This window comes from Pseudopodoces humilis, chromosome 1 (assembly GCF_049639895.1).
Source record: "Pseudopodoces humilis isolate 2021_Gansu_Grassland_sample_001 chromosome 1, ASM4963989v1, whole genome shotgun sequence".
Taxonomy (NCBI): Eukaryota; Metazoa; Chordata; class Aves; order Passeriformes; family Paridae; genus Pseudopodoces; species Pseudopodoces humilis.
This window is the reverse complement of record NC_142200.1, coordinates 24,632,014-24,655,923: the sequence shown is the minus strand read 5'-3', so window position 1 is coordinate 24,655,923 and position 23,910 is coordinate 24,632,014. Positions and strand designations below refer to the sequence as shown.

The window sequence follows — 23,910 nt, the reverse complement described above, 5'->3', positions numbered from 1 at the left end:
ACAGTGTTCTCTGATACTATAAACAACAACAATGCTGAAATCTTTCATTTATAGAAACAACTGCTTATATATTTAGAATTAAATAACTGAAAGCAGAAATTACTTTTGAACAAGGTAATCAGTTTTGTTTGAGATCTAACATAATCTTGTGATTTTAGATTCTTTTCAGTCAAATGGTACAATCATTATAGAATGGCTTTTTATTGATCTATTTTCTTAAGCTGGAAAATTCTTTAATACCATCAAAGCCTGTCTATCCTACAGACAATTCCATTTGCAACCATTTTCAATTTTTTAATAGCAAAAGAGTTTGAGAACAATCCCTAATCAGATGTCACATACCAATGACCTTTTGAAAATAGCCTTTTTTATGACACAACCACAAGGCAACGAATGCACTCCATGATACAATAAAGCTAGGGATATTGATTTATAGGTTCCAGATTCAGTACTCTGAAAGTGTGTCAGAAGGGACTGGACAGTGTAAGTGTACTGTCTCCAGGATATGATTTGCTTTTATTATCCCTTTACTACTGAGGACATTATTTGAGGTAAAGGGAAGCAGACATATATCAGGAACTATGCAGGGAGGAAGAATTTCCTTATATCTCTGTTATGGACTTTTCAAACAAAAATTATGTGATTTATATTATTCACCAGTGAGTTTTGCCATTTGTCTTGAAGCTGTTACGCATCTAGCATAGCAGAATGATATTCCATGGTTAAGATTTCTAGGGACATCTGCAATAAAAATATTTACTTTCCATCTATGTGCTGCCATGTTTGTCAATAATTTTCACAAATGTCAGGGATTTGCAGTGTCCCCTTTATGGCAGAATAATCAAAATGTAAATATAAAATAATCTAAATACTGAGATGGATAGATAGATTATATATAGATTTATATCTATATAAATCTAGATATAGTCATCTAGATTTAGTCATCTAATCTATATCCAAAGAGAAGGAAAAATAATAACTTCATTATTCAATTCTGTAGTAAATCAGAATTCCTGATTAGCATTCAGATTAAAAACTGACCTTTCCAAATTTGCTAGGTTTCATCTAAGCAAACTATTCTCTGGTTTGAACAGTGAGGAGACTCACAGAAGCCTGTATTTTTTTTATTTTTTTATTTTTTTTAATGAGATCTGAAACTTTAACAATTAACTCCTAAATTCTTTGTCTAGGACCCTACAGAATATATCCAGGAATTTAACCTAGTTGTCTTTGGGTTGGGCTAGCACTGGGGCATTGAACCAGAGCCCAGTCCCCAAGTCTGGCACCAGGATAATGGCAGCACTTGTGGGATATATCTGTTCAAATCACTTTCTGTTATTCTCAATCTCAAATCCCATCTATAAGTAAAAATTCTCTGGGAGTATTTTAGGTAGAATTTCTCCAAAGAAGCACAATGTTCAGAAGCAAGCCAAAACTTCGACATTTGTTACTAGATATTATTTCAGTTTCTCCTTCAGAGTTGCATTTGGATGGAAATTTCTCCAAAGCTATGCTCTGTTTGGATTAAAGCTTTTCTTTCTGTCAAATAGCAGAAGTGATTTTTTTTATTTCAAGTAGACATCTATTAATTCTTATATTAAATATTTAACTATTAATTGTATTGCTTATTGCTAAAACCAACAGATAAAATCAAATCTCTCCCTCCTTTTTTTTTACATTTATTTGCATTGTTCTCCTTAACCTATGACTGGGCATGATAACAGCTGGAGAGTAGACAGTGCTTGGCACTGAATTCTCTGCCAGTATAAAATTGCTAGAGACTTTATTTTTAAATAGATGGTGCCGTATTTGCTCTTTCTGGAAGAATTAAGTTCCCCCAAAAAACCCACTGAAAGCAAAACAAAGTCTCATCTACAGTTGTAGCAATATGATCAAAACATCAGCCAAAAGGGCTTTGAAGAGCCCTTTGCTTTCCTTGAGGTAAGAAGGACCAGGGGATGTTCCACTAGGCTGTGAGCACTGGGGAGAGGGTTCTGCCTGCATATCCTGAGCTGTCAGCCTGGCTGCAAGAGGTGAAATCACTGAATTGGTATGAGCCAGGGGGTCATTTCAGACAGCAGAATTTCAACAACTGCCAGCAATTTTCAAACTGAAAAGCAAAGGAAAGAGCTGGAATCATCACATGATGTACTGTTTCATGGGAGATGTATATCTGAGGGTCAGCCTGGGAAAGGTAGGGAGAAAATTCTTCAGTTCAAAAAACCACTGGAATAATACAATTTTTCTTTTTAAAAAAAATCTCAAATCCAGCTACAGAAATGAGTTTGAGATACCCTTCTCAGATCCATGATCTTTTTGTTTGATTCGTGTAATTAAATCCCAGTTGAACAGGAAGGAAGGACAATGGCCTACACCCAGAAAAATATTTGGGCACCTAAAGCAGTGCTCAGGCACTGAAGCTTTGCCAAAGTCAAAACCATGACTCCATGTCACAGGTCTCAGACACTCTCCCAGATTGCTGTACTGTCTATTATATATGTATATTTGTGCTCATTTCTGGCCCAGGTGTGAGGCACAAGCCCTTTGGCATTTTTCTCAGGGGCAGTCCCAGTAACAAAATATGTTACATACAGGCTGCCATTTGGCAGGAGGGCACAAATGCATGGAAGAAACTGGATTTATTTACACACTCTAACTAGCCTCAAGCCTTTGAATAAATTAACCAGACTCCTAAAAGTACTCTGTAGTCAATGGCTCCCTCTGAGCTCTCATAGACCAGGACACTTAAGACTGGAATTAACTCTTTGGGCGAGGCTCTTTCCCATCTTCAGCTGTGTGGGAAAGCATTCTTCCAGGCTTGATAAACAACTAATGACTAAAGCTTTGCAATACCAATAACCTTATGATGTTGTCCCCTCTTAGGGGGAGCAGAGCAGGGGTGTATGGACTGCTCAGGCAGGACCATTGCTTATACCTGAACTTCTTTGGGTTTGGATTAAATATATGTCATGGCTTACAAATGGTACTTCCAATTCACTGCCCCCTCCCAGACTCTCCAAACCACAGACCCGCTCCCCTTTGCCCTTCCCCTTCCCAATTCACTGGGATGGCATGGGAATCAGAGGCATAAAAAGCAAAGATCATGGGTTAAGGTAAGAAAAATTTACTGGAAAAAGAAATGAGATAAGAACAGGAACAGTAAGAGCAGCAATACTAATGGCAGAGGTTATAAGAAAAGAAACAATTCACATGGGAAAAAAACCCCCAAATAATAGAAAACACCGTGTTTTCTCGCTTGGAAGGAATCCATTTTCTCCGTACAAGTGTCTCTTTCCCCTGCCCCCAGCAATAACATGTGGTTCAGAATAACCTGAGTGCCCTAGCCTTGCCCCCTCCCAGCTACTGCAAAAAATTAACCCTGTCCTGGCCAGAACAAGGACATTATGAAATCACTCTAGCTGCAGACTGACTATAGCAGTTTTCTTCTAACTATTTTTTTTTTGGGGGGGGGGGGAGGGGGAATGTTGCAAATACAAAGAATAAAGGTACAAATTTTTCACTGTGCTTTCACATTGTTTTGCTTCTGACACTTGCGCTTGGATCCTCTCCTTAATTCTTTATCTTAGCTCTTATGGGGAGATATCTGCCTTATCCATCCAGTCTCACAGCAGGCTTTTTCTCAACATGAGCCATAGTCGCTGCTGGGTGCCCTCCCTCCTCCTCCTTGGCCAGGGGGTGCAAACCCAGCCTCAGTAAAGCACCCTGCTGCCTCCACACATGGCTGATTGTTTTGAGTCATTAATCACTAGCGTCTCAGTCTCTCACAACGAGTAATGTAAATAAATTTACATTATATTTGTTTTCCTGGTGGTTTAGGAAAGAGTTCCAAACCATGCAGACTGCATTCAGGCTCACCTGCTGATGTTTATCCCTGTTATGTGCACTGGTTTGCCATTGAACTGCCGTGAGGCTCCAGTATGGTCTTTGTCTGGCTTTCCTTTCCACCCCTTAGTGGATGTGGGGCCAGAAGGAAAGGAGGAGGGCAGGATAGCCATGGGAGCAGAGTCAGGCCTTGTTCCAGGAGGGATCACAGTGAGGATGAAGAGAACTCCCAGAGCTGGGAACCTTGAGGTGATTTTCATCTGATGAACCATACCCAGCCACACGCTCCTGCATAGGTGGCTGACCTAATGGTTTTCCAGGCACACCAAAACTCCTGGGATTTCAAACATCTACCCTTGCTGCCACTGGCACAACATGTTATAGGGGAAGACTTACTTTTTCATTATCAGAGTCCAATTCCTAAGAACACCAAGCTCTAAAGATACTGGGTTCTCACTTGGGTCAGATTAGTCCCTGTGTGAGACACAAAGTGCAGGAAAAGAAAGGTGGCCTCTTGCTCCTTCTGTTTCTGCTCATATTACAAGACATGGCAACAAACATACTAAATCTGAATTTTCTGTGTTACTTTATGGCCAAGAAAAGTTAGGAGAGAGCAACTACAGCTGCAGCATTTGAGTACCCAAACCAGAGGCTGGTTTGGGGCTGGCCTACAGAGCAACAGACCAGATGATCAAATCATGACAAAACAACAAGTTTTGAAAACTGAAGGGGGACTCTGTATAATACTGACCCTTTGAATACATACCAGTCGGCTCCTGCAGTGAGAAAAAAAAGACCATAAAGCAGATCCACTCCCTTAGCCAAGTGCAAATAGTACTGTTCCTCTGCTGGAAAGGTTCTATTTTGACATAAGCATTACATAGTGTTTTTCCTGTCAGTTAGAAGCCATACACACAGAGTGTGGAATCATGGAGTGGTTTGGTAACTCGATCAGACACTTGGACAGGTTGCATTTCCTCAGTAAAAAGGAAGTTTTGCTGTTTATCTATCTCAGCATCGAGGGCTCTTGTTGTACATCACAGTTCATTGCACAGTAAGTGGAAGGTGGCTCTTGCTGCCAGCTTTCATTTGTTTGCTTTTCCCAGATTAAAGGGCAAAATCATTACACACTGGCTGACCATTTCACATGAGCAATGTAGTAAAGTAGCTGGTTTCTAAATATCCTCAGGCACACACAAAACAACTTTTATTTCTTGTAATAGATGGTGAGCAGCACAGGTCTGCGGCTGCATGTCACTGAGTGCTGACCTTTGCTAACCTCACCTGGGCAGGTCACAAAGCCCTGCCTGTGTTCCCCTCTCCTCACATCTTCTTGCTCAGAGACAGAGGGAGATCATTGAATGAATATGGAACCTAGAAAAATTCAGAGCTATGGTTCTGCTTGTGCAGTTAAAATTGAGATATTGCTTCAGGTAATTTTAAAGTGGCATAAAAACTATCATCAGGGAATTTCACATATACTCTATTCACAACTTTCTCATATAATAAAAGTCCTATGAGACATTTTTGACTCTTATGTTTTAATTTTTACCCTAAAAATATCAAGATGGCACAATATTTTTTCTTACAATTTTGAAGGTTTCTCTAGACAAACAAAATATTCTTAGTGAATGTTAAGTCTAATCAAAAAGGAAAGATACTGGTTCTTCATCAAAGGTCTTTTTATTCCAAGCTAGAAATTAGTGAAAAAAGTTAAATACGTAAATTATTAATGTTGTTGTTATAAAAGTTAAGAGAAACAAGCCCCTCTATAGCCTAAAGAAACTTGGTCTTATTTCCACTCACCCTCCTCTTGGAACAACCTTTGGAATCTTTTCTTCTTTCCTCTCCCTGGAAAAAAAATATATTCTCATACTTCCATCATAAAAATCAGATTAAATAAAAGCCTTTCAGTGTTATTAGAAAGTTAAAATAGCCTGAGATGATCTTTCCATCTCTTTTTCAAGCCATCTTTATGAATTGAGATAAAAATTGCTCACCCTGTGAAATATCTTGTCTTTCCAATTGATCAGTTCTCTCAGGTTTTCCTCTGAAATGTGGAAAGGGAGGTGAGAGAAGCAGAAAATTTCAAGTCTGAGGCTGAGACTTCTTATCCATTAAGGTGTTTTGAAACAAAAACTTCTGTCTAGTTATTTGTTATGAAGCATAGTATCACATTTAGTAATCAATAACTGTAGTATATAATTTATAATACTGTTGTAATATAGGATATATAATTGCCATCTGCTCGTGGTGTGTGGCGAGAGCACAAAGTCAAAGCCCCTGTTAAACGACGTCCATGCAATAACCCCTTGGCACGGGTCTGAAATAACACGGAGGGAGCTGCCCCCAGTGCTGCTTTCCTTCTCCCTCACCCCGGGACCCTTTTCCTCTCCTGTCCTCACCCGCAGCCCGCTCCTGCCCCATCCCGCAGCTCCCCTCGCTTCCTTGCAGGAGCACCAGCGCTACGCGTCCCCGCTCCCCCGGTGCTTGGCCAGGCCGCTGTGAGCGATCCATCATATTCAAGCACCTCATTGCCAAGCCCGAGCGCGGTCGGTCCCCGCGGCGCAGTGGAAGCACAGAGCCGCCCCATCACCCCTCCGCATCTTCGCTCCGGCGTCCCGCCGCTTCCTTGAGAAAGATCTCCCAGAAGTGACCGTGCTTAAGGGGAAGGCAGCCGAAACGAGGTTGAAAAGGTGGCCTGACAGATCGCAAGACGCAAGTTTCTTTCATGGAGAGAAAGCCAGAGCACGCTTTGAGGATGCTCCAGGGTGCGTGTCGCTCCGGGCCCGCCGGGGAGCAGCAGCCGCGGCCGCCCCGCTCCGGCCCTCGCTGGGGCGGGTTCCAGGCGGGGCTGGCGGCTCGGCCCCCGCAGGGCAGGCCCGGGCAGGGAGCGGGGCCCGGCCCCGGGCAGGTTCTGCGGGAGCTGCGGAGGCTGAGGCGGATGGCGGCGGAGCGGGGAGCGGGGCTGCGCATCTTCCGCGATGTGAGTACGCGACACCCCGGAGCGGAACTCATCCTTCTGCACAGGGCGGCTGAGAGTGGCTTGTCGTGTTCTGCCTTTTTCTCTTGTCCTTTTTTCTCTCCATACTTCCCTCCCTCCCCGCTTTTATTTTAATTTTTTTTTTTTCATTGAGCTGTTACCTCCTCCCTCGGTGAAAGGGGGTGAAGCCCAGAGAGACTGTGGATCTTCCCCCTTTCCCTTTCTCTTTCTCTTTCCTCTTCTCCTTCCCCTTATCTTTTCCTTTTCCCCTTTCCTCTTCCCCTTTTGCTTCTAATGACTGCATGTGTGAGAAGAGCAAGTCAGTGTTTGGGGGTGGCTGGGAGAGGTCCTGGGTGAAAACAGTCACCTTTCCAAACAAATTGCTTCAAACATTATTGTTTTTATTGGGACGGGGAGAGGAGGGCGCTTTTTGCTAGTTTCTCACCCTATGAAAGTGTTTTTTTTTCACTAACCATGCAGGTTTTTCCCATCCCTTTAGACCGTGATGAATTTGAGGTGCTCAAGGTCAGTGAGAATCTTGAACCCCTCAGTCCTTTGAGGATGAGCCCAGGGAGGTGCCCTGATGTGCATCTGGCCATGAAATCCCTGAGACATGCTGTGCTAGAGTGTCACCAGGGCTCAGCATCTTGCAAAGTGCAGCTGTAAAGTTTTTTTTGTCTAAATTTGCACCACGCAGAGCATTTCTTTGTTTCAAAGAAAATCCTTGTAAAAGGCAAACTCCCACCCAAAGCTCTTCAAAGTAGCCCCTGACCTCGGTAAGACCTACAAATCTTGAGACCTACTCTACTACTGACTCTGATCCAGTTCTGGTACTGGTGTTATTTCACAATATCAGCTGAAAGTGGCGTGTTCTGTATTAAAGAAATCTTTATCTAGATGTTTTCTCTAATATGCCCACTTCAACTTCCCCAACATTTCCCCAAATTTCCAGCAATCCTCATCTGCTCATCTCCTGATTTCTCTAGCCTCCACAGGAAATCATTTAAATTAGACTTTTTGTTGACTTCTATTATTTCAATTCAAGTGTATATTGAAAATGCAGATTTTTTTAGATTTTTTTTTTATTTTTTTTTTGTCTCAGATACCACTTGTAAAAGAAATGGGAGAATTACAGTCATACATCACAAAAACAGAAGAAAAATCTAAGTTGCTGGGAAAGAGTTAAAAAACATTAAATGGAGCCAACTCCCCAGTTTAACTCAGGACACTGGGTTAGGAAACTGTACATGGTCAGATTGTCTGATAAACTGAAAACTTTTGATTTCACTAAAGTAGAAAAGATAATTCAAAATAAAATTATTTGTTTAATTTTCAGCATTTTCTTAAACCAGCTTCAGGTTCATATTTATAGGAAAGCAGATACCCTTCACAAACCTGTGAAGAGGAGGGAGGCAGTTTCAGTGATTCTTCTCTTATATCTGGAGGAAGACCTTAAATCCAAACCATGCCTGCTTCAAAGCAGGGACTGGACCCTGGGGGCCGTTCCTGCTGTGGGAGTACATCCATGTTAAAGATATTTTAGATATTTGAGGGTGTGTAGGTGTATGATTACTCCTCAGTGAAGTACCCCTAACTATATAAACACATTTAAATTAGAGCAGGTAGCAAGAGGGTTGTTGTGAGGCTGCACAGAAAGAGAAGGCATTGAGGTCCTGATCCAAATGGGGAACAGGATTATAGAATCATAAAATGGCATGGAATGGTTGGAAAGGACCTTAAAAACCATCCAGTTCTAAACCCACTGCCACTGGCAGGGACACCTTCCACTAGACCAGGTTGCTCAGAGCTTCATCCAACCTGGCCTCGAGCACTGCCATCCACAACCTCCCTGGGCCACCTGTACCGGTGCCTCAGCACCCATACAGTAAAGATTTTTTTCTCCTAACATCTAATCTAAACCTATTCTTTTTCATTTTGAAGCCATTCCCCATTGTCCTGTCACTAAATTCTCTTATAAATAATCTCTCTCCAGAGAAAGAGACCTAATGAGAGTGATCTATGATTGCTAAAGCCACCTCCTCCCTGGTCTTCTATCAAACCCCTCTCAAGTGTCTAAAGAATTTTAATATTTCCTTTAGGTTGGGGGCAGGGGGGTTAATTAATTAAAACAAGTTAATATAAACTTTAAATAATTATAAAAATAATAAATACATGAAATAATTTATTTTACATCAATTTTTAAAATTACTTATGCAGGAACTTTTGCCACTTGACCCATGGTCATGAGACATTTCTATTTGATTGAAACTCCAGTGCTACATCCCTTCAAAAGTCCAATCCTTATATTGAAAACTTAAAACTGAGTGTATGATTTATTTGGATAAATAGGGGGGGAAAATGTCATCTCACTAAGTCTATTTTATATTTTATGTGCTGTAAATCTGGGCCAATGCAAAGTTCAGCTTAGAAACCACCTGGGAAGTCCTGGATGTGGGTCACAACTCTGTTGGTTCCCTGCCAACCCCACCCTACACAAAACAGTCACGAAGGTGCTCCAGCAGAGCTTGGCACTTGGATCCATCTTGTCTGGTTTCACTTGTAGGAGCAGAGCAGTCATGGCATGTGCTGGAGAAGCTGTTCAAATGCTACTAACATTTTAATAAACCAGAGAATGTTTCCACTGCTGTCAGCTCTCACAAATATATGTGCCCATTTTGAAACACTTCACTGATATTCACAGCAGCAGCAGAAACCGCATTTGGAATATTTGCTTTCTTCCCTTGCCAGCCCTCGCTGCACCATTTCCTAGATGACTCCCCCTTGCAGTTCAGGCTGAAGTAGCCTGTGACACTGAGTCTGATCCTTTGTGACATGCAGCTCCTCTCCTGACTTATCCCTTTGCTTCCTGCACCCACACGAACCATGAGTCTTTCTCACCAGCTCAGATGCTCAGCACATTCTCCCAGCCATCATTCTTGTTCTGCTTCTTTAAGCCACGCATCTCAAACCTGAATCCAGTATCATGGTAGCCATACAGTGTCAGGTTTTGTGCCTGAACATCATCCCTGTAATCCATAAACAAACTAGAAAATAAAGCTGGTTCCTGTTATGGTCTTGGTTTTTATTGCACACAACAAGGGAGGAGTTAAAAAAGAGCAATACTCCGAGGGAAGGATGGAGACACATTAAGAACTTTAAAGTTTTATGCAGTTTTGTGAAAATATGATGTAGAGCCCAGACTGTAAATGTGTACTAAGAAAAGCATTGTTTGTTATTAACCCATACAAAAGAAGAAATTGACTGTGTTCTTTCTGTCTCTCTTTTTGTTTAGATATTAAGAAGAGAGGACAAGAATGGTAAGATTGCTCGCATGTCTTGCTCCCTTCCTTTGGAAAAAAAGAATCCATCATTAATTCAGCATTTTAAGTCATGTTTTAAACATCCTAACAGAAAAACCAGACAACCCTCATGTCATTTAGTGTTTCCTGCAGATTCAGTGCCATGTATTATGTTGTGCTCTGATCTCTTCTTTAAGGACAGATCTTTTGCTTTCACAATTTGACATTTGTGTTTGATTTGCACTTTGGGCGCATGCGGGTGTTTTCTAGTGACACTGACTCGAGAAGGTTTGAAATACTTGTTAGTAGCTCCATCTCACTACTTTTTAAAAACACAGTAGATTACATCCAGAAATCAGACTTGATTTTGTATTTGTTCAGTGTGTCAGTAGGAAGAATAAACCCTTAAATCCAACTCACATATTATAGCACAGAAGTCATAAGTTTTTTATTAACAAGAGAAGTATTGAACAGTGTCAAACCCACAGATCAGACAGGTTTAACTCTGACAAGTAATCCCCAGTCCAGTCAATCCTCAGAAAGCAGATACTGTGTGAATTCAATAAAGAGAAGTCAAATGAATACCATTGAGAAAATCAGTGATAATAAATTAAAAGGAAGAACTCTTGGACAGAAGGTGGCTACTGTACAATTTGGTGGTATAACTGGGCATGTTGAATAACAGTTTACTGTTGCTGAGAGAGAAATCTCACCTCCATATCAATCTCACCTGCTTGCTATTCCTGCCCCAGCTCATGTGCAGCAGCTGGCACTTCCCACAAGACCGTGGTAGGCTCCTTTAGAGAGCTCAGGAGCCACAGAATCCATCACTGTGAAGAGTTTTTTGGTGGTGCTGTCTTTGTTATCTCCCTCAGTCAGCTTGCCAGTGGTTTGCATGGGCAGTGATGGTGCAAGTTGAATTCCAAGGTGAGGGCTGGCATGGGGAGGTTTGTGCACCTTCAGTGGTGTATCTGTAGCTTAGTTACCAGCTAACCACAGCAAAGCTCTGTTGCATCCCTCTCAGACCTCCTTGTGGTGTTTGGAATAATGTGTGTGTATCTGCCCTGAAGACTGATGAGGGTCAGAGCACATGGCACACAGCAGAACTCATCACCCCCCTGGAGTCGAAAAGAGACCCTAGAGCTTCATGCCCCTGCCCTGGATTTTGGGCTCATGCTGTCCCAGCCCCACTGGACCCGCTGCACTGCAGTGGTTAGGAACACTTCAGTTCTCACCTGGGTTTCCTCACAACTCATTACCATACATTGCTATGAAAATAGTGGGAACAGCTCTCAGTATCAGGAACAAATCTGCATGTTCCAGGACAGTACAAAACCATATCAGCCCCATAGACTTTGGTCACTGGTATTCCTACCTGTATATGGATTCTTTACAACATATTATTGACAGAGAAAAGTGGCTAAGTTCAGTCACTTCAGTTCTATTAATTTAAGTCCATGAACTGGAAATTTTTTCAGCTTTTAGGCCTTAATTGTGTTTGCTCAACCATCACTTGCCCATGGGACTTCCACTTTGCTAATCTAGCAATGCACAGGCTTGTGCCACATTGATAAGGAGATTTGTTTCAAGGCTGTAAAGTTAAGTACATTTTCAGAAATGTCACTGGATATGTGACCACTTACTGAAAATGTTTACACTGTTGTCACCATAAATTATTAGCTTTGGTTAATGACAGGTCTACTTACACTTTCAGTGTCATCTTCCTGTGCTACAGGAAACCAACTATTGCCTTTCAGTAACAAATACTACATTACTGTCCATGACACAGCCCTGTTAAATTCTCCCATATACTTTTAATAGAACCTTCTCTGCTGTATTAATTCCATTTGTGAGATTAAAATACCTTCAGAGAAAACATTGACAAAACTTTACTAGATTCTTGCTAGACAACAAGAAAAAAACCATCAAAAAAGTGGATTGAGGTGATAAATAGGAATATTGTATAAGCATTTTTACAATGAATTCATGGATTATGGGACTTCAGGTAACCCACTGCAAGGAAAGACAAATCTTCTTGCAAAGGCAGTATAAAATGAGAGATCTAAAGAGCCAAGAAATTCCACTGAACTGCTGGTATTCAAAAAAGTTACAATAATTTATGGTGTCTGTGTTCAGTTAAGAAGGTCCTTTAGCATGTGAATGAAGTCATACAAATGACTTCTTTCTTTGCCAGCCCAGGTACATATATCATTCTGTTACTGTCCTGTTTCTGGAAATATCAGCTATGCAGAGATTCCTTGAGAGGACCAGCTTCATGAACTCTGTCTATAATTCTTACTTCAAGGCTGTGCAGCTCTGCTTTTTGTGGAGCCAATCCATACATCTCCCATAAATAAAGAGGTCATGTGATTTTTTTAATAGGAGAACAAGGCATAGGGAAGGATTTTTAAGAAGTATATAGTTCATAATGTTGAGAAAAGAAACAGAAAATCGTGAAGGTAAAAAAATCAATTTCGCAAAGGTGAGATGCTGCATATTGACCTTTCTGGAAAGGAGAAGTTTCAGGTCTGTATGTCAAAATGAAATTTTGGTCAGGTTTACTTTATAGAACAACATGTGCTCAAAGGAAAGCATGTGGATTTCACACAGAACTAATCTGAAAAAAAAAATCCAGCTAAAAGGAATTAATTAATTTAATTTCTTTTGCTGCTTAAAACAAAATCAAATTCATTAAATTCCTCTCAAAAAGTAAAATTTTGTCCCAAGCCTGCAACGGAGGGAGCAAATAAAAATGATAAACTGGAACTGCTAAATGCAGTCTTTCCTAACCAAAACCAAATTTTTACTTCCCCTATCTCACAGGCAACAGTGGTTGCCTCACATACATGTGAATGCAGCACCTGTATGTGCTTGTTTGCATGAGGTATCTTTTATCCTCTGATAAAATGAGGCACCCATTAGCCTTGCAGTGACCTACAGTCGAGTGAAATTATATCTGTTGGTGGTGGATGTCACCCAGGGGCCTCTCCTGACCATGCAGCTCTGACATGTGCCCAATTAGAATTGCCTCCTACCAGAATTCCCTCCTCTTAGCATGGGAATGGAATTTCAAATACAGACTACACTGCAGAAATCAAATCACAAACAGCCTGACTTCAAAATAGATGGAAAAAAAAGAAAAAAAAAGGTAATAATCTACTGAGAATGCAACCCTTGATCTTGTAGCAGTCTTCCTTCAGCATGGGGAAGGTGCCTCAACACTGATGGTTCAACATAGAGCAAAGGCAAGGAGCACCACAAAATAACTAGAGAAAAGTGCCCTGCCTTTGCTGGCATTGTGGTAGGGGTCATTTCTGTTCCTGTCCCCCTGGGAAAGAGGACTACTGCCTTTGTCTTTTACCAGAGTCTGTCTGTAATCTCCAGCTCTGGATCCCCTCTCCTGCTCTGGAAACATGGCATGCTCTGGCATTTGAGACTCCCCTTGGTACTTTTCAGTGTCCACCCAGTCAAACCTGGAGGGAGAGACTCCCAGCCCTGTCCCCCAGGAGGAGGACCTCCCAGCTGTCTCTGTCTTCCACAAAATTTGAAGTGGTATTGGATTATGGCCTTGTTCCAAATTTAACAGCTCCTGCCCCCAGGCTCTTGGATACCTCTAAGCCCTAAGGAGGGCAACTCTAATATGACAGGTTTGGAAAAGATGGTTTGTATATAGATGCTTTCATTGATTTGCTAGTACAAGTCAGCTGTTATGAAAAAGCACCAAGTAAAACCTATACCTCAAACATTGTTAAAGCTCCTAAGAGGAAGATTGGCTAAGTTACCAATGAAAACATCATTGGTAGTATCTGCTACAGGAGCGGATATTTTTATAAAAACCCAAAAATCTGAACCATAAGGAATACTGTAAACAGTATGCTTCAGGCAGTCAGGAATGACTGCAAACAAATGAGGAAAAAATTTAAAAACTGACCAAACAAAAGACTAAAGCTCCATAGATTGACAAACCTGAATATCAAACAACCAGCAGACTTGCTACAGAATCTTATTAATGTCACAATCACTGGTTATGTCTGGTTTATTTTTTTTCCTCTGACATTTCAAACAAGCACTCACTGAAAGATTTTTTCCCTCCTAAAAACATATATCTTTTTTTGCTGTATTTGAACTAGAATCTGTAAAATGAAAAATAGTCAGATGAGACTAATCTTTGCATTCTGACATATACCTTCATTCTGTACCCCTGATGTCCATGATACAGAGCAGGGACACCAGTCTTTTAAATGTAGAATTCTGAAACTAGATAAAATATTGTGATAATACATGCAGTATGTCGATTAAAATAATCTGGGGATTTCAGCCCAGCTCTCAAACCAGGCAAACAAGCTGTGTAAAACCATGCCAAACAAAAACTGCAGGTCATAAATAAAGGATTCTTTAAAATAAGTGTAAGTGCAGCATTAGCACCCTGTCCCTTTCACTGGTGTCAGTGACCAAAGTGATTGATTCTCACATCACAGGCTTTTGAGTGACCCAACAAGATTTACAGAAGATAACCAAAACTCCTCTGACCTGCACCTGGATGATCATCAGGAGGAAATCTTGCAATGCCTATTCCAGAGTCAGTTTTGCAGAGATCAGAATGGGTGTTTTCCTATTCATTATTTATTGACAGTGCCATTGCAGAATAAACACTGACTTTTCAGGTGAGATCTACCATCCATATGGGCTCATGTGTCTGTAGGTGAGCTCTGGCAAGTTGAAAGCTTCCTCACTGAAGCAGTCCTCAGACTGTGACTTCTCAGTGGCTCTAGCTTGTTTACCAGAGTGCTAGTTTATAGTGTGCCAGAGGATTAAGGGAATATGCCTCTGAGAGGCAGAGAAAGCACTTTGGGAAAGGGACCTCTTGAGTCTTCCCTAAAGTGAACTGTAAAAGTTGGCCTGCAGGCTCTCAAAATTGCCACTTAGTTAGTTAAACTTGTTTCCAAGAAAAATTTTTGAGTTATACCAAAGCAAAGAATGCCAAGTCCTTGATTTCAGCATTTTTTATCTAGGCCAGTATCTCATAACCTGGGGCTATAACATCCTGACATCTCATGAGGGCTTCAGCTAGCCCAGAGACTGCCCCAGAAGCTCTGCTCAGTGTGCACCTGCATCAGTGCACAGGCTCTCCCCTCCATATGGACTGCCAGAGAGGTCACAGCACGACAGGGTGACACATCCCTTGTGTGACCTTCCTGGAGAAAAACAGCAGTGTTCAGGAATCCCTTGGGGAAGCCCTATGCACCATGATACCCAGAAGAGCCAGGTCTGAGTGGCCCAACATGTCTGTGTTTGAGTTACAGACTTATTGAATGACTTTGCAGAGCACATTTTCTAAACACAAGACAGAGGACAAAAAATCTCTGCTGTAGCATGCCTGATTTAAGCTCCCAAGTTACTCACTGAATGGATTAGCAAGGCAAAACCCTTGCAGTACATCCCATGAACTCTCACCACACTGCTGTTTGCTTCCCCACCATCTGGATCCACTGCAGACATCACCCTGCATCCTGATTCAGAGCCCAGGCTCAGCCTGGGGTGGGATTCCCCATCCCACCCCCCTGGGTCATTCAAGTGCTTCAGGGCTGGACTCTGCTCCAGATCCCCAAAAATATTTCTATAGGGATAACCTAAACCTTCTCCCTGTTAGCCTTGGAATCGCTTGTGAGAAACTTTTTCAGCATAACAAATGCTCAATAATGGCTCAAAATCCTTGTTTCTGATTATATCAACATACAGTACAGATTGGAGTCAATAAAAGCTTAGTGCATTTGCCTAGACTTTTAAATCTTTACCTATGTCTGTGCTTTTTCTGATGCAACCCCTTATGACTGAGACCTAGTGGATATTATTAGCATGCTCACTTTGGCAAACTGAAATTTGTTATTTTGGCAGATCTTTCTTGATCTGATTCCAACTGTGTGCCGTGTGCCAATAAATCATGTGGGTTTCATCTTTTTGCATCTAGCTCAGTCTATCTATGTCTGTTGTGATGTGTCCCACCCACACTACCTTGTTTCTCTGTGTATGGGGCAATATCTTATAGCACTCAAGTAATCTGATCCAAACTTTTACAGCAAGTGGGGACTGTCAGTTCCTTCCAAAGGACAAATCCCATGGCAGGTCCCCAGGAGAAGGTGAGCTGGGAGGAAGACCCACGTTTGTACTGACTTCCCTTTAGGTTCTATAAAGGCAGATGGATTCAAAAATCCATAAAGGGCTGTCACAATACCCACAAGAGATTTAGAAACTGAGCTCCTATTGAGAATTGTAAGAGAGGGCTGTGTTTTGGCCCTTGGCTTTCCCACAGCAGAAGTGACTGCTTCAGTTAGCACTGTCATTTCCTAGTCCCTGTTGTACCTTCCTGGTGAATAAAGACTTTCTGCCACAAGGAATTCTATTTTTTGGTTTCACTTGTTATCTCTTCTTCCTCTGCTAATTGTTGGCCTACATGGGCAGAGATCTGTGCTCACAGAGCCCCAGACCCTAAGCAACCTCACTGCCCTGGTGGTGGGCGTGTTAGACACTGTCTGGTTGGGCCAAGACAGTGCTGAGGGCTCAGCTTTCCAAATCACATCCTTCTAAGGTGAATCCCAGGATGAGCTATAGACAAGTGTGGTTTTTCCGCTCTGATTTCCAAAAACTCTTACAGGTGGCTTTACCAAGTGCCATAAGCCCTAGGGATGCCATTCAGCCATAGGAGTTCCACCTGATGTGGTCCCTGCTATGAAAAGACTGGTTTTTAAACTGCTAAGAAAGGCTCACAATCCTAACAGGATGCCCAAAACAGGGGACAGTGGAAGTGGTTTCTCTGTCCTCTAGCATTTGCTGGCATCATCTGTAAGACATCCTTCTCTACATCACTGTAACTTCCTTCAGTGGCTGTAGTCTCACCATTTGCCATTGTCTTTGTGCACAAAAGCTCCAAATATGTCCATGCCCTTGTCCATTATTCACCTGATGCTTTTTGACTTGCTGAAACCACTTTTCAGCTCAGAGAGTGTGTGCAACTTTCCTCTGCCAGAAATGCTGTTCTCTGCTGAAGTCATCAGCTATCCAAAGCACATCCTGGAGATTATACTAGTGTTTCTGTAGCAGACTGGCTGGGGGATATCCCTTGGGCATATTTTACACAGAAAAACATCTGTTCAATAGACAGGGGAATTTTACTGGAATAAATGTGAGAATGCAATCGTAACCTGAAGGAAGGCTCCTGTAAACCACTGTGTGAATCTATTTCTAAATTTGCAAGTGCAACGTGGGGAGATTAATTTTATTGTTTATATTTTCATTTTATTTATTTGTCTGCCAGCTGGGAGGCGAAGGAGAACAGGCAACTGTGCCTGTTTATGAAGAAGCCCTTCTTTTGAAAGATGCCAGAGAAGACAGACAAAAGAAAGCAAGTCTGGCAAAACAGCTTCTTAAACAACATTGCCAAGGCAAATACAGCTGAAGGTTGATTTCCCTGATGGATGCATAGCTTCAGAGAAGTTTGCCTTTCATTGCTCATCCTTCCCCTGTCACTTTGCCAGTGGCAAGTATTGAAGGATCTCTAATAGGGGTTTCTGCTCAGCTCTTCTGTAGCACTTAAACCAGATAGTGTTTATCTGGGCACTCCAAGGGCAGTGAGGTGTGCCCAGGGAAGTGGTGCTGAGGACACATGACACAACGTTTAAAATAAAAGCTATTCTTGACACTTGGGGGAATTTTTTTTAAAAAAAATTTAAAATAAAATAAAAACAAAACAAAAAACCCAAACAAAACAAAATGAAACAAAACCACAAATCACCTGTCTAGGCAAATGCATTTTCAGTTTAACAGCACAGGGAGCACTTGTTCAGCGTTGGGTCTGAGCTTCATCTGAGGAAGCACAAGGATGGCCACCAGTAGTGGAGCCCTCCCCAGCTGCCCGGGCAAAACAGTTGCTCTCATACAAAATCAGAGAAATGCTCTGGATAATTAGAGCCTTTTTTTAGTAAAAAGTAACTGTATGAAGTCTATAAGTATCAAATGGGTTCAAAAGCCCTTGTGTTTTTCCAGAAACCATCTCAGTGATTCGTCACTCAATATCAATGACATTCAGAATGTTATTAAGAATAAACAGAAATGAAGCAAAATGTTCATTTTGATCATTGAGCAATGTCTGCTCTTGGATGACAAAAATTTAAAGAAGATAGCTAAAGTACCCAATTTGTTGGTGGATCAGTGATTTTCTGGATTGAGATAAAGCCAATGATCCTGAAGGACCGTACACTTGTTTAATATTTTGTGTCACACCCCAGGCTGTTCTATGGGTAAACTCATATGTTTATCTCAGGAAAGTTGCCAAAAGGCACTACTTTCTTGAGTATGTGTACAACTTGCATGCAAATCAGCCTTGCCAGCTAAGGATAAAGCTGCAGAGGTGGTTTGATTAAGCAATTGATTGTATCTGTAAGAGCCAAAGGGAGCATAGCTGTGAGAACACTCAGTGCAACACACTCAATATTTGATATTCCTTCTCTGTAACCAGAGCCAAGTGGCAAAAGTATTTAGATTCTCATCTAGGTAATCATTGCAGTTTTGTGTCATCTCCGTTTCTGGCTCTTGAAGATCTTGACATTTTATTTTGATTGCTATGATGATCATCTCCAGCTACAGTCTGTCTTTTCATATTAAACATTTCAAAATGGTTATGTTAAAGCAGATGATTAATTTGTACAATTTTGAAACCTCTTCAAGATATCTGAAGCTATATGTCCCAGTCAAAAAAATTATTAAATAATAGCAAGTAAAAGAAGAAGGACACTTCTCAGCTCTACTCTTCAAATCTGGCTGCAGTAGTACTGCATGCAGTTACAATATTTAGATACTGCTTTTATAATACATTCTTCATCACTATAAAATTAAGTCACAATACATTGTAGATTAGTCTGATGCGTAGGATATCTCAGTCTTATCCTCTACAATTTTTTAGTGCCCTCTGAGGGATTCAGTATGTTACTGAAGAAAGGGAAAGAAACATGTGAACTTAAATTTCTTGCTACCTAAAATAGAGTTATGAAGTGTTAGGCTATAAAAATATTCTTTATGCATCATGAAAAGACTCAATCAATTTAGATAAATTATTACTTAACTAGAGTTTAATCTTTAAAATTTCTTATAATAACAGGAAAATGAATCTTTATTTGACTTTTGTTTGCTGATTATCCCTCTTGTATTTGAAATGTAAAATTTCTTCATTTAAGCTGAAGACCTGGAGGTTTTTAATACTTTCCTCTTCTACTGCACTAAGTAAACAAGGAAAAAAGTGAATGAAATTTCCATTTCTTCACTGTTTCAGATGATGGGAAACTGTCTTTTGATGAATTCAAAGCTTACTTTGCTGACGGAGTTGTGAGTGGAGAAGAACTGCATGAACTTTTTTGCAGCATTGATACACACAATACTGAGTAAGTGCCCTCTTCTTACAAATCCAGTGCCACTTTCTGTGCCTGTGAATGGAAAACAGACCTCAGGCTGATTTTAGGAAACAAGTTTATGTAGAAAGCTGCTCAATGTGTATGTCATATGGCTATAAACCGTACAAGTGAAGTGTTTTGAAAACTTGTTGAAATATTTGCATGTTCTGATAAATTCAGTTTGGGTACTGAGAACACAGGGTGGAATATGGATGCTGTATTCCCCCACCATGGAAAGAAAAGGAACTGTGGCCTCCTTCAGGCTTAAAAAAGAATTCCTCAATTCTCAATTCCACTGAGTCATACTGAGTTGAATACTTGGAGCAGATGTTGAGAAGGAAATAAAATAAATTAACCAATTATATATAGTAAAGAGTTGAAAAAGCCACCCTGTCTGGTGACATGGTACTTGTGCTAGTGTGGTCCCTTGGAACATCCCCATTATGGTTGGGTTTAACAAGGCCACAGAGAAGTAAGCTGATAGGGACTTCATGAAGCTTAGCAAGGAGAAATGCAAAGTCTGCTTCTGGGGAGGAACAGCTCCCAGCTTTTGTGGGAAATGGAATCAAATTAAATGTAGTTTTGCAGTAGAATTCACAAGAGTTTATAGTTTGTGCCAAAAGTAAGCAGAAGAAATGGTACTAAATCTGTTGGACTTGTGGGGAATAAAAAATACTACAGGCTTTATCATCCTTTAGCAGGATGGGGTGATGGAGACGGGGAGGGGGAGTCACCACATCTATTTTTCTTTTTTATTTATTTTTAAAGCTTTTTTAATTTGCAAAATATTTTTATTTTTATTTTAATTATTTGTACACAATATATTCTCTTTAACAGAGAATATATAAATCTGAAAAATATGTAGAAGAGTGAGGATAACATGTTTTTCCTCCTGGTAGATAGGCACACGTGAAGAATTGATGCAATTGTTGAATGCTACTGCTATTAACTCAAAATAGGTGATTAAACTGTCATAGCAGCCATCTGAGAGAGAGATCATTCTCACTGTCCATAAAAAGCCTGGCAAAAATCTAGGCACAAAAGTTGCAGAATACATACTCTCAAGGGTTCAGTTTTCATGTATTTCAGGGAATGAAGCAGGTAGAAGATTAATACAAGCTACTAAATTACCTTTTTGAACCAGAAGAAAGGATGCTCTGAACTGGTGGATTAACATTTGTTACAGGAGGAGAACCTAGATATGGGTAAGAAAATGTACTTGAAACTTGGATTTAAAACAGCAACAAGAAGCTTTTTGAGTGTTTTTTTCCACGGAGTCTTTAACTGATAAAAGGCTTTAGGGTGACTTTGCAGCTGAAAAGTATTCTACCAGGCCTGATATTTAACAGAGGCAAATAAATTTTAAAGGCTTTCCCTTACCCCTTTGTAAGCTTTTGAGAAACCTGTCAGCAAGATGTCACAGGCCAAACATCAGATGGATATAGCAAAGAGAGACAGCTTGGACAGTAGAATATCATTTCCTTGCTAACATAGTTTTCAAGAAAACATCACATGGAGCAGATATAATAAGGCAAAAACTTTACTCACTGGCATTTCCTGAAATGGGCAGGTTATGTAAAATGTCTCAAATTAACAAGCTAGCTAAGAAAAGAAGCAAAATGTTCATTGAACCTTGGGAAGTGTTTTAATACAAGCATAAGGAGAATCATGTACATATCAAGCAATCCCCAAATCATCTATTTTTAGATGCTTTCACTTCCAAATTATCCAAGGGAATGAAATGTAAATTTTGCAACTCAGAAGTATTTTATAGCTGGTTTTCAGTAGGGGAGGGCAAAAAACTCTGCTCAATTTTGTAGCTAGTAGATTTGCACAGATTCTTTTGTCTCTCTTATCCAGTTAAAATGCAGACACTGTCAAACTCTGGGAAAATCTTTTATCTTCTCTCTGCTTCACTTCACTATATACAAATAGCAGACTGTAGCTCCCTATCCCAGAAATATTTCCTAAGTGTTGAGATTATGCAGTGATTTACACTACACATAAATGCCCAGGACAGATGTCTAGGGAAGCATGTCGTGATCCCTTAGTTCATTTCTTGGAGTATTTCAGGATTTCGTAACCAGATTGTCACAAGAGCAGACTTTGGGTTGTTTTCACCTGTGTTAAACCCTTTAGCTCTGCCAGCATTCAAAACCTCACTGTTTGTGTGCACAAGTCTTTGCACTTTAAAGCCTGAAGATGTGAAAGGAGATGTGGCCTTGGGGTGATGGCCATGGACCACAAACTCAGGCAATTTGAATTCCCTTCTCGTCTATGCTGCAGCAATTTTTCAATAAAATATTTCAATAAAATAAAAGCATGAAAGACTTATACTGGCTTAACACTTCTAAGGGAACTAAACTAAGCAGGTATTAAACTCCACTATTACACAGGCCCTAATGTCAGTCTTGTTGAAGTGAGATTTAGATTATTAACTTTTAAAATGACCAATCCAAGCTAATGCAACAGGCATGTCAAAAGCAGATAGGCTGTGGAAGGCTGCTGAAATGAGTAACTACCATTTCCAATGTGATAGCAGGGCAAATAACAGAGGGTTTAACTTCCCAGTAAATCAGGTTGTGTCTGCCTGACTGACTAGGATCTCTGCACCTTGGTATTTGAAGCAGTCAGATGTTCTCTTCTCACAAAGTAAAAAAAGAGTCAATTAGTGCATAATCAGCAGGAAAAACAGATGAGTAAGAGTTAGTTACTGCCACATAAAGTTTCCAAGACACGGGATGAATAGGAGTTTATTATGACTGGGTTGTTTCTAGACCCTAAAGTACAGGTTATTAATTCAGGACAGATCATTGCTTTTACTGAAAATTTGCATTAGCTAAGGGTATTTCCTCATTACATACCTTGGATATATATTTTGCAGTTTATGAATGTACTTACATGTGTACTATTTTTTCTTTCTATTTAAAAAAAAAAAAAAACCTACCTTACCTTTTTATAACATTTGAAATATTAAATAAATACCACTATAGACACAGTGTCTGAATTGATTGCCTAAATTTTTTTAACTTCCCTTCCTTTTCCCTTTGGATACAGCCAGAAACAAATGCATTAAACAACCAAATGAGATAGTGTATCCATGCAAAATGAAGTAGTGAAGTAGTGTATCCATGCAAAAAGGAATTTATTTTTCCATATTTTAGTAGTGCTATGATATTTTACCTTTCTTGAAGGTAAGCTTTGATTAGGCCATACAATGAGCATTCCTGACATGTAATTAGTACAAAGTGACTGTTTCAGGGGGGTAGCAGTCAACCATTAAGTTAACCTGTTAGTGCTGTTTCCAGTATTGTCATGGCTGCAGAGTGAAGCTGAAAGCCAATTAGGCATCAGTGCCACTGAGAGTCACTTCTATTTGTGCTTTCCAGGATCTCATGAAACCTTTGGGCAATCACATGTCATTAAATAGTATAAAGAAGCAGTTATAGAGGGTCCACACTCAGATGCCCTCCCTCTGCCAGTGGAAGGAAAGGCTTTGCATTGGTGCAGAAGAGATCAGGTCTAGGCTCTTACAGCCACATCTCCAGGTTCTTGTTTCCTAGCATGCATTTTCTTCTACTGCAAAGTAGTGTCTTGTATTTAAAGACCCTTAAAAATCTCCCAACCAAACAAATATAGCAAGAAATCAAGAGCAGTGACTTAAGCTTCAACCTGGAGTTTGTACAGTGATTCTCCTCCCCTTTTTCATTATAGTTTAAGCATTTTGCAGGTAGCCCCAGTATAAACACACTTTAAGCATCTGGGCAACATCTTAGTCTCTTTATAAGTTATTAGGAGGCAAAGGTAGATCCCCACAGTTTCTTCTTACACAGCCAGGCCTCCAGGGTAAGAGTTAGACCAACATGAGTGCATGTCTGTGAGCAGGGAAGGGGAAGAGCTTATCTTTGTGTCCTGATCTGACATATATTTGACATGACATCCATGTTATACATCTGTAATGTCAGTTTGGACCTGCTCAGCACTCACCCTAACACTTAAAAAAAATCTCAATGCACTCTATTGGAAATCTGAGTTAACCTTTTTGTGAGGGTGAAGGAAACCCAGTGTGGTTCTTCACATCTCTCTCCTCCCCCAGTCTGAGCTCCAAGCTCAGAGGAAGGACAAAAATAGTAAAAATTACAGTGCTCAGTGAGGCTCTGCAGGGCTGATGGGCACAATGGGAAGGGTGTTGGAACAAATTCAAGTGCTGCAAAGACACCAGAACACTTTCTTTGTGCTGATGAGGAGGGTCATGGTCTGCAGGTTTGGAGCTGAAGTAATTTCAGAGCTGAAGACCCACATACTCTGCTGTCTCAGAGCATTCTGGTTATTAACTGAATGCAAA

General features: G+C 40.6%; 1 protein-coding gene across 1 annotated transcript in view; it reads left to right on the top strand.

Moving 5' to 3' along the window:
* Positions 1 to 6,604: 6,604 nt before the first annotated feature.
* NECAB1 (N-terminal EF-hand calcium binding protein 1) overlaps positions 6,605 to 23,910 on the top strand; it is a 52,367-nt gene continuing 35,061 nt past the window's right edge. The window contains 3 exon segments of the mRNA XM_088065839.1: positions 6,605 to 6,829; positions 10,119 to 10,143; positions 19,448 to 19,556. Coding sequence (XP_087921965.1) covers positions 6,605 to 6,829; positions 10,119 to 10,143; positions 19,448 to 19,556 — 359 coding nt within the window.